Source organism: Austrofundulus limnaeus, unplaced genomic scaffold (assembly GCF_001266775.1).
Source record: "Austrofundulus limnaeus strain Quisiro unplaced genomic scaffold, Austrofundulus_limnaeus-1.0 Scaffold89, whole genome shotgun sequence".
In the NCBI taxonomy this organism is placed as follows: domain Eukaryota; kingdom Metazoa; phylum Chordata; class Actinopteri; order Cyprinodontiformes; family Rivulidae; genus Austrofundulus; species Austrofundulus limnaeus.
Window position 1 is genome coordinate 1,452,347 of NW_013952491.1, and position 10,366 is coordinate 1,462,712.

At 39.9% G+C, this 10,366-nt stretch overlaps 1 protein-coding gene across 1 annotated transcript in view; it reads right to left on the minus strand.

Moving 5' to 3' along the window:
- Positions 1-113: 113 nt before the first annotated feature.
- The window catches only part of edc4 (enhancer of mRNA decapping 4), a 28,442-nt gene continuing 18,189 nt past the window's right edge, over positions 114-10,366 (minus strand). Inside the window, exons 25-30 of the mRNA XM_014012197.1 lie at positions 7,776-7,891; positions 7,522-7,687; positions 5,900-6,086; positions 4,366-4,585; positions 4,045-4,208; positions 114-1,033 (exon numbers count right to left, since the gene is read on the minus strand). Coding sequence (XP_013867651.1) covers positions 850-1,033; positions 4,045-4,208; positions 4,366-4,585; positions 5,900-6,086; positions 7,522-7,687; positions 7,776-7,891 — 1,037 coding nt within the window. The 3' untranslated portion in view covers positions 114-849. The remainder of the gene's footprint in view (positions 1,034-4,044; positions 4,209-4,365; positions 4,586-5,899; positions 6,087-7,521; positions 7,688-7,775; positions 7,892-10,366) is intronic.

The following is a 10,366-nucleotide window of genomic DNA, read 5'->3' on the forward strand; positions in this document are numbered from 1 at the left end:
GTGTGTGTGTGTGTGTGTGTGTGTGTGTGTGTGTGTGTGTGTGTGTGTGAGTGGGCGGGGCCTCACTTTAACCTCACAAGCTGTCAAACACAGATGACGGACAGGAAGGCACTTTCTAAACGAAGTCGACGGTTCTTTTATTTAGTGATCAGCCAGGCTGGCGAACGACCCTGTAAATTATTCTTTTATTAACACAACAAGAGTTTTTTCACAAGCTGAAGGCGGGAACCTGCTCGTTTGAACGCACGGCCAAAAAAAGAGAGAGAAAAAAGTTAACAGCAGGAATGATTTCCCAAAACCTAAACCTGTAAAGCAGGGAGTGCAGATCAGTGCTGCCCCCTGCAGCTTCAGAGCAGGAACTGCACGTTCTCTGAAAAAAGAACAATCAAATTATTGTTTATCTACTTTTACAAGCCTTAAAGCAAGTATACATGGCTTACAAAGGCTAAACGCTTTTTAAAATACAAAAAGGAGCGAACACAGAGGAGAACAGGTCTGAGCTGTACAGGTGGACGGCTGCCGGGTCAGGAACAGCAAACAAAACGAGACCGCTCCAAATAAAACTTGTTTTAGTTTCACAGTTACTTCAGCCGGAGCGTGGCCTCCAGCCTACAGAGAGACGAAGGTCTGAAGATGAGCTGCACTTCTGCTCCTGAACAAAAAGAGGCGGGGCATGGGAGGAGTGCTGAAAGGAGCCGAAGCTTTGAAGGATCTACAGCTCTGACCTGATCGTCCAGCAGAGATAAAAAATAAAAATAAACTGAACAAAAATACAGTTTTTGTCTCGGATCCCAGAATGAGACCGAAGCGGTTCCTGATGGTTCTGTAAGGAGGAACAGGGGGCGGGGTCTAGTGGCTGACCAGCCCCTGCAGCATCATCATCAGGCGGCGCACCGTCTTGCAGAGCGGACTGTGGGGGTCCTGCTGCAGGAAGGCCAGGAGCTTGGGTCGGACCTGGACCACCACGGAGGACATGTGGTCTCTGGTCAGGGGGTCGCTGTGGTCCAGGTTCATCACCGCGTCCTCCAGGTAGCTGAGGGGGGGGAGAAGAGGACACGGCTGTGACATCATCCGTTTTTATTTGTGCCGTTTCAGCAACTCATGCATCACAACGTTCGGCTCTTTCTGCTACTTCAGCCACACTTTCAGCTCTTCGGCTGTTTTAGCCACTTTTTATTTGTCTTCACCATTAAATCCCTTCAAAATACTTTTAGATCTGGTTCTGCTTTTTTAAACTACTTTCTGCTAATTTTAGCTTTCTGTGCATTGTTCAGCTGTTTTCTGCCAATTTCAGCTGTTTTTGTCATGTTTTGTAGCTATTTTCAGCTAATTTTAGCTTTATCTAAATTTACTTCCTTCAACTTCTTTTCCTCTCTAATTGTAACATTTTTCTGCTCATTTCAGCTTTTTATATTTCTTTTAGCTGATTTCTGCCAATTTTGTCCATTTTCAGCATTTTAATTTGTAGTTATTTTCAGCTAAAGTTAGCTTTTTTCATTTAAATTCACCTTTCTGTGATCATTTCGGCTTCTTACTGCTTAATTAAAAAAATGTGCTCTGTGTCTTTATGCTAATTTTAGCTTATTTCTGATATTTTTAAAGATTTTTTCAGCTAATTTTACCTGCTTCAGCTACTTTATAGAAATAGCAATACTGTGCTGCTTTTCTTGTTTTTCTGCCGATGTCTGCTAATTTTAGCTTTCTGTGCATCGTTCAGCTGTTTCCTGCCAATTTCAGCTGTTTTTTTTGTCATCTGCTCCTTTCAGCCATTTTTGTAAATGAAAATATTTTAGGCTTCCTTCAACTTCTTTTTACTCCAATTGTAACTTTTTTCTGCTCACTTTAGCTTTTTATGCTTCTTTTAGCTGATCTCTGCTAATTTTGTCTGTTTTGTACATTTGAGTTTGTAGCCATTTTCAGCTAATCTTAGCTCTTTTTGTTTAAATTCACCTTTCTGTGATGTCAGCTTCTTACTGCTTACTTAAAAAACACTGTCTTTATGCTAATTTTAGCTTTTTCAGATGCATTTTAGCTGTTTTTTCTCCTAGTTTTGCCTGCTTTAGCTGTTTTATAGAAATAGCAACACTGTGTTCTTTTTGTTTATCAGCTGATGTCTGCTAATTTCAGCTTGTTTCAGCTGAAGTCAGCTGTTATTTTCAGCTTCTTCAGCAGCTTTCAGCGCTCACACACAGTTTTAGTTATAATCAGCTGCAGTAAAGTTCGGATCCGGGTCTCGGCGGTTCTGCAGACTCTGAAGGTCAGAGTTTTTCTTTTCAAGGCAGGTAAAGAGGAGCGTCGGGTCTGCAGAATAAATCATATTCATCCACACAGAACATCTTTAAAGGCTTCATTCTTCGGCTCGTCGTCGGCTCGTCGAAGGTAAAATCAGATTTTCTGTCAAACTGTGAAGAATTTAAAAAAAGCTTTTTGATCAACTGTTTTAGGTCTCCACATGAGGTTTAAATAAAAAATATTTCTGTGATGAAGCCGAGTGGAAAACCAGACAGAGACTCAGAGAGTGGACTGAACCGGACCGGACCGACTCAGACCACTTCAAACAGTTAAAAAGAGGTTCTGATCCGGTTCTCAGACTCTGAGGTTTACTTGATCCTGGAGCTGCAGCTTCATCTGATCTGTCCCCGCCCCTTTCTACACGCTGCAGCCAGGGCTTACTGTGAGCGCTGTGTGTGTGTTTGTGTGTGTGTGTGTTTGTGTGTGTGTGTGTGTGTGTTTGTGTGAAGTCCTCACAAAGATAGCAGGATGTATGTGTGTGTCTCTTCTTTTCTCTGTGCTCCTCTTTTTGCATTAAAAAAATGCTGGGATATTAAAACATGGTCATTTTATTTTATGTAAAGATACCAATCTGATTAATATATAGATAAAAACAGAACATGTAGCTTTAGATAAAATAAAATTTTAATTTTTTTTAATGGCTGAAAACAGAAATCCTGTGTGGCAGCAGTTCACTCAGTCTGCACCAGACAAGGCTCAGTTAATAAATGTTTCTTTTTGCTTATATTAAGACTTGTGTAACATTTGTTATCAGTCTTATTTTTATCCTGTTAATGGAGGAAGATAAAGTTGTATCGGCTTCAAGAATCGGCCAAAAACGATCGGCTGTGTGTATCGGCGTTTCTGTTAGACTGATGTCAAAATAATCAGTATCAGCCTTCAAAAACCTGAATCAGTCGATCTCTAGAAACAAATGACTCAGCCTGTAGCTGAAAATATGGATGGAGGACAACAGAGCTGCTTCATGGAAGAAGAACCTCAGCTTAGCCTGTTAGCTTTAGCACCAACGCTACATTGCTTTATATGTATTAGCTCGGCGCTAGAGCAACAAACTAACAAGCTAAACTGAGGTCCTCCATCCATATTTTCAGTTGCAGGGTTTTGATTTAAACAAGTGCAAAAATAGCATTTTGTCAACATATAATGAATTAATACCTCATCAGTGTATCAGCTGAATGAACTGTCTGAAATCCTAAACATTTTTTGAAACTTTTTTTTCGAGCAGCAGCAACAAAAAACCTGATTTTGAGAAAACACGTCTTAAAATTTTGAATTTTTCCCGTGAGCTAGCAATGTTTTTGTTTCTTTTCGACTGGGAAATATTAAAATACAAATACTGTTTGAGGTTTCATCTTAATACTATCAAAAATGAGTCAATAAATGTACATAAAATTAGGGTTCAGATCAAACAGTAATGTGTTATCATAACCAACAAGACAAATTAAATCATTTCTCTGGATAAACTGATGATATCAGGATGATCCAGGTATCAAAATGTAGCTTTTAAAACAGGAATTTTAAAATGTAATGAGGTCAATTTGACCAAATTTGACTTAATTCTCATTTCATTAAAATTTAGTTTAAAAATGATAAAAACTAAATATCCTTCTGTATTTTTACAGTCTTTGTTTACAGTTAAAATAACTGTTTATCACATAAAGTCTAATGTTACAACTAATCCTGGATCCCTTTAAAACTGTTTCTGGTCAAAATGAGACGTTTTGAGAAGGTGAACGTTCGGCTCGCCCTCACCTGATTTTGAGCTCGGAGCGGGTGGACAGGTTGGAGGAGAGCTGCTGGATGAGCGAGAGCAGGACCGGCTGGCTGAGGGGGCAGGGGGTCTGACCGAAGACCTGCTGCGAGTCGATGGTCTCGCACACGTACAGGACCAGGTTGAGATCGGAGGCCGACAGCGCCTGAGGGAGGAGACGGAGCTGAGTTTACAGAAACAAGGCCTGCAGCCCACACAGCTCACTGCAGGACCCGAGGACTGGTTCTGTCAGGGGGTTCTGGGTCTCTGAGCCCAGGAGGGTCGGTGTGTGACCGCAGGCCTCTGCAGCCCACACAGCTCACCTGCTGGAAGGCCTGGTTGAGCTGGCCCTGCTGCAGGAACTGCAGGATGCTGGCCTGCTGGGTCTGGTAGTCCAGGTGGGCCGTGGGGACGGGGGTCCCGGCCGCGGACCTCATGGCCTGCATGATGCTGGAGGTGACCACCGCCTGCTGCTCCTTCATGGCCTGACTCACCTCCCCTTTAACGATCCGCTGCACGTGGCTGAGGATGGACTCCTGCAGACTGAGGAGCACACAAAGCTGTCCTTCACACTTCGGCTCATAGCAGCTGAAGCTGCTTCAAGTCAGGAAGTCACACATTCAGCTCCTTTGTTTTTTTTATTTTAGGAGATTTATTTACAACAAGCTCTGCAGACTTTGTGCTGTTTTAGCTGTTCATACATTAAAACATTCAGCTCTGCATGAAGCTTTGAGCTAGAGTTGATACTTTTAGCTAGCCTTTTGCTACTTGCAGCTATTGTTCTAGTTCTTTTACATGATAGTTTGCTAAATTTTAGCTACTATTCTACTAGTTACAGTTAGTGATGTGCAACATACGGCTACTGCTCTGCTTCGTTTAACTAGCTTTTTGCTACTTTTATCTAGATTTCATCCACTAACAGCTAGTATGTTTCTTCTTTTAGTAAATGTTTTGCCACTTTTAGCTAGCATTTTGCTACTTATAGCTAACGTTTTGGTTCTTTCACATAATATTTTGCTACTTTAACTACTGATTTGCATTTTTAGCTAGTATTTTACTACCTTTAGCTAATGTTTGCTACTTACAGCTAGAGTTTTGATTCTTTTAGCTAATATTTTGCCACTTTTAGCTAGTGTTTTGCTGCTTTCAGCTAATATTTAGCTACTTTCAATTAGCATTTTGCTACTGACAGCTAGGGTTTTGGTTCTTTTAGCAAACAATTTTTCTACTTTTAGCTAACATTTGGCTACTTTTAGCCAATGTTTTGCCACATTTAGCTAGCATTTTGCTACTTACAGCTGAGGTTTTAGTTCTTTCACATAATATTTAGCTACTTTTAGCTACTTATTTGCATTTTTAGCAAATATCTTGCTACTTTCAGGTAGTGCTTTGCTAATGTTTGTTTTTTTAGCTAGTGTACTTCTTTCAGCTTACCAACCTAACATCTTCACCTCCAGCTGTCATTCAGCGCTCGCTGCATTTCCACAGTAAGTTTATTTTCTCTGGTTTGATTTATTCTCCGTTGAAAAGAAAAGCAGCTGAAAGTGATTTTTTTGGGCGAAGTTTTAGCTGTTCGGCTTCTTCGTCTCTGCTTCTCCCCTGATAATCTCCAAGGCTGTTGAATTAATTGCACGGGGAACGAGAGACCTGATAGAAAATATGCTCTTAGATTAGCCTCAGGATTAAGCTTCGCCTGTTTTTTACTCTCCAACCTCTGATGCAGCTGCTCAACAGGAAGTGAACAGCTGCAAACATCTGCTGATTTACATACCTGATGAGTAAAATCTGGTTAAAGTGCACAGGAACGTGTGTAAAAGTTTTAAATCAACATTTTCTCCAAACGGGATGGATACATACTTTCCCACCATCATCTGCATCTGGTGCTGGACCTCGGCCCGGACCGTGGCCGTGATGCTGCTGGCCAGCTGATCGGTGGAGCTCTGGAAGCCATCGATCATCTGCTGGAGCTGCGTGATCATGGGGTCCCGCGCCTCCTGCTCCCTCTGCTTCCTGTTCTTCATGTGGGCGTCGAGCTGCTGGATGTCTGCGGGGATGAACAAAGAGTCGTTCATTTCCTCCCGCAGTCACATCAACCCTGTGGTGTCCTTTGTTTAAATACACTTCTTTTTACTCATTCCCCTCCAGGACTAAACGTTTACATAAATAAATCTTCTGCACAGGGCTGAAACGTTTCCATGAATAATTCGAGTAATTCGGTTACAAAAAAATCCTCGAGGAAAATTATCTGCCTCGAAACTTCATCCGGAGTGTTATTTGTGTTACACACTGCTACGATGTTAGCACTTCCGCTAACGGTTACACTGTCAACATATCACGCGTGTATGCTTACAGAGCGCTTTATAGTGCCGAAACGAAGCACCCAAAAAAACGACAGATTATAAAAAGCAAGGGAACATTTAAAGCTAAATAGAAAAGACGACAACGCGCAGTACGCTTCACACCCTCCATGTTTCTGCGCCGGAACAAAACACGTCAGGAGTTAACAACAGGTATTTGTTTACGTTCACTTTGCAAAACACGGTTCCCTCAATCTGTGATAATCTGTCGTGTTCCAGATGTACGAGGAGGAGGTATATTTAAGCTAACGTTATTTGTGCTGACTAACCATGGTGACCTGGCAGGGTTTTATTAAACAGTGTGTAAGTTGTTAAAAACAAGACTTACTGTGAGTTTGTCAGATAAAAATAAAAACACAGCAACAGATCGACAGCTTGAGCTGAAACACGTTTATTTGTTGATATGTTTTTATCTTAGTTTAAATGAGATACTTGGAGTAAATATTTCAAGTTTAAAAGTATTTATAGAAAATAGTTGGATATTTTTAATTATTTTCTGCTGATTTTTATGATTTTAGCCCTCATTACTACTGTTATATTTGTTTATAGCTACACAGTCAAGATTAAATGGGAGCCCTGCATCAACCTAATAACAGTCTTTAAAAAATATGAATTTTTTGTTACAATTAACAAGTGAACTCTACAAAACTCAACTGCAACACCCAAATGTTTATATTTTCTATTTTACTTAGTAAATTTCTAAAAAAAAGACATTCACTTTTCCAATCCATAACAATAAATTTAAGCATTTAGATTTTTCTGTGATGGTTAAAATGATTTAGTGACAGTGTTTTTAATTAATTACAAACAAGTGGAGCTTCAAATGCATGAATTAATACAACTGGTGTCATTTGACTTTGATTGCAGCAGAGTCATCAGCAGATGTAGATTACCCCTTTACAATATTAAATAATTGTATTTCTCATAAAATAAGCTTAATTACTGCAGAACATGACTATTTTTGTATATCTGATTACTCGATTAATCATCAGAATAATACATTAATCGTTTAGTAAAATAACCGTTAGCTGCAGCCCTAGTTCTGCAGATTGTGTTGGCCAGCCTCCAACACAAACAGGAAGTGACAAAGGTTTGAAACTGTCTTCGTATCGGTCGTCTTACATTCGTGCGTTCCTTGCTTGAAGCTGTCGTTGATTTGCTGAAACATGGTCTGGCAGCCTCTTTCGAAGACGGGCAGCACGGTGGTCTGGAAGGCCTCTTTGTAGGCCGTCTGGATCGGTCCCTGAATCGCTTCGGCTGCCGCTCGACCGATCGAGTCCGTTAGGTTCTGATGAACAGGAAGGAGAGGGAAACCTGAAGAACAAACTGGAGGAAACCAACAGGTGGGAATAAAAACAAAGCATTCAGCTGCCTACCTTGGATTTCACCACCTTGCTGACGTTATCTTTCAGGGTGACCTCCACGGCCGTCAGTTTAGCTGCTATCGTGTTGTTCAGCTGACCCGTCACCGGCTCCAGACTTTTGGAAATCGCTGCAAAAGAACGAAAAGAAGACGGTTTAAAATTAAAGAGGTGACATCAGAGAAAAGTGACGAGCTCCGAGAGCAGGAGAGGTGAGGCGGGAAAACATTTCTCCAGAGGCAGCAGAACCTTAGCGTCTCTGTCGCTATTTTTATTCGACCTCGAGCTTTAAACCTGACAAAATGTGAAAAAACACAGCCGAACGACAGCTGAAACTGAGTTAAAGAAGCTAACTGCTAGCTGAAAGCAGCAGAATGGGAGCTAAAATCTAACAGTAGCAGATGAGTAGTTAAAAGCCAAAAGTGACAACTGGCTAGCTGGAAGCTAAAAGGTTACAAGAGGTTAACTCAAGACTGATGCTGCGTTCACACTAGGGTTGGGCATAATCGTATCGTGTGCGATTAATCATCAGAAAAACATTAATTGATTATTTTTTGGCACTTGACAATTAATGCCACCAGGCAGACTGACTGGAGATCGCTCGGTGCTCCTCTCCGCTTCAAATATGACCAACATTAAAAAAAAGGTTCTGTAATTTACTTATTTATCAACACAATTTATAAATTGAAGTCTGTAATTTTGACACAATTTGGAACAGATTTTTATGAAGAACAAATCTTTCCCACTAAATTGGTCATGTGACCAGGATGACATAAGGATGTCCAGGGACTCCAGGGGATTAATCGTCAAAATTAATCGTTATCGGCCAAATACCACAATTAACCGTGATTTTTTTTTTTTGCCATTATTGCCCAACCTTAGTTCACACCAAAAGTGGCTTTGCTTTATTTACTAAGAGCACGTCACGCTCACAAGATAATTAATTCACTAGATAATTCAGAGACATTCTGAGTTTGGTGAGTTCTACCACCCAGGAGCTGCGAGGCTTTCAGAACTATTTTTGTCCCGAGTCCAGTTTGATGAGTCGCTGACCCGCATCGGTGCTGATATCTCCTGCCAGGACACCGACTACAGCCACTCGATATCAGCTAAAGAGCTCCTGTCCATCTGTCTCAGGTTAGTGGACATCACTCAGGAAACTGTTCCGTCACAAAATAGTAACAACAACAACAACAACAACAACAACAACAACAACAACAACAACAATAATAATGCATTTGTCTTATATAGCGTCCACCATAGATTTACCATGTAAACCTGATGCTCAAAACGTGTTTGGTGCTTAAACGCAGTATAAAAGACAGAAGTAGTAAAAGGCTAGCTGACTGCTATATTAGCAAAATCCTAAATAAAAAATGAAGCAGCAACAGGCAACCAGGAAGCTAAAAACAAGTAGCTAAATATCAGTGGTGGGCACAGTTCCCCTAAAGCACTAATAGGGGAACTAATTTCCTGATTAGTGCTTTAGGGCTTTTGCTTATTTTAATATTTATTAGTGGATTAGCACTTGCTAAATTTACAAGCACTAACTGAGGTCTATAAATGTTATTGATCAGCATTAATGTTAACAGCTGAGGGTGAAAACTGTCACTCATTTTGTTCACATGTGACAAGATATGAACCAGATCCAGCTGAGGAGTCAGTGAGAAGTGTTAAGAGAGCAACATGTGACTCATGTTGTCTGTTGAAGAAGGTTCATGGGTTGACTGGGTTATTTTAGTGCTTTACAATTAGCTTTTGCTAAATTTTCAGTGCATTAGTGCTTTAGAATTAGGGGACTTAAACATTTGAGTTAGTGTTTTAGGGATAGTGGAACTAATTTTTAGATTAGTGCTGCCCACCACTGCTAAATATTAAGTATTTTAAAAAGTAGCAAAGGTTAGCTAACAATAGCTAAAGGTATCTAAAGGCTAGCTAGAAGCTAAAAGTTGCAAGAGGCTAGATGCAAACCAAAAGTAGCTAAAAGTAGCTAGCTAGAGGCTAACTAGAAGCTAAAAGAAGCAAAACAGTGGTTAAAAATAGAAAAATGATTGCTATAAGTAACAGAAGGCTAGCAAAAAGCATCACAAGGATTGCTAAAAGGTAAAACTAGCAAAATGATAACTAAAAAACGGAAAATTGTAAAATGCAAGCTAAAAGTAACAATAGGCTAGCAAAAAGCTAAAACGAGCAAGAGGCTAGCTAAAAGCAGCAGAAAAGTAGCCAAAATATAAAAATAGTAGGGCTGTGAAATTAATTGAGTTAACTCTGATTAATTTTAGTCCTGCATGGGCATAGATTAAAAATTTTAATCACAATTAAAATAGTCACTTTACTCTGGCTGAATATGTATGTTTGTATATTATAATGCACTCAGTGCATCATGTCATGTTTGTAAATGAGAAGTGGTTCTTAAACAGTTTACCTGGATAAATAAAGGTTAAATAAATAATATTAAAAAAAACTCCATGTGTAACACATTATGTACAGTTTTTTTTTCTTTTGTCTTCTTATGGCTTATTTTATTTTATTTATTTAGTTTTGCTGACAACTGTGACCTTAGTATCTATCTTTCATTCCTCATGTAGAAATCATTTGGAATGAAA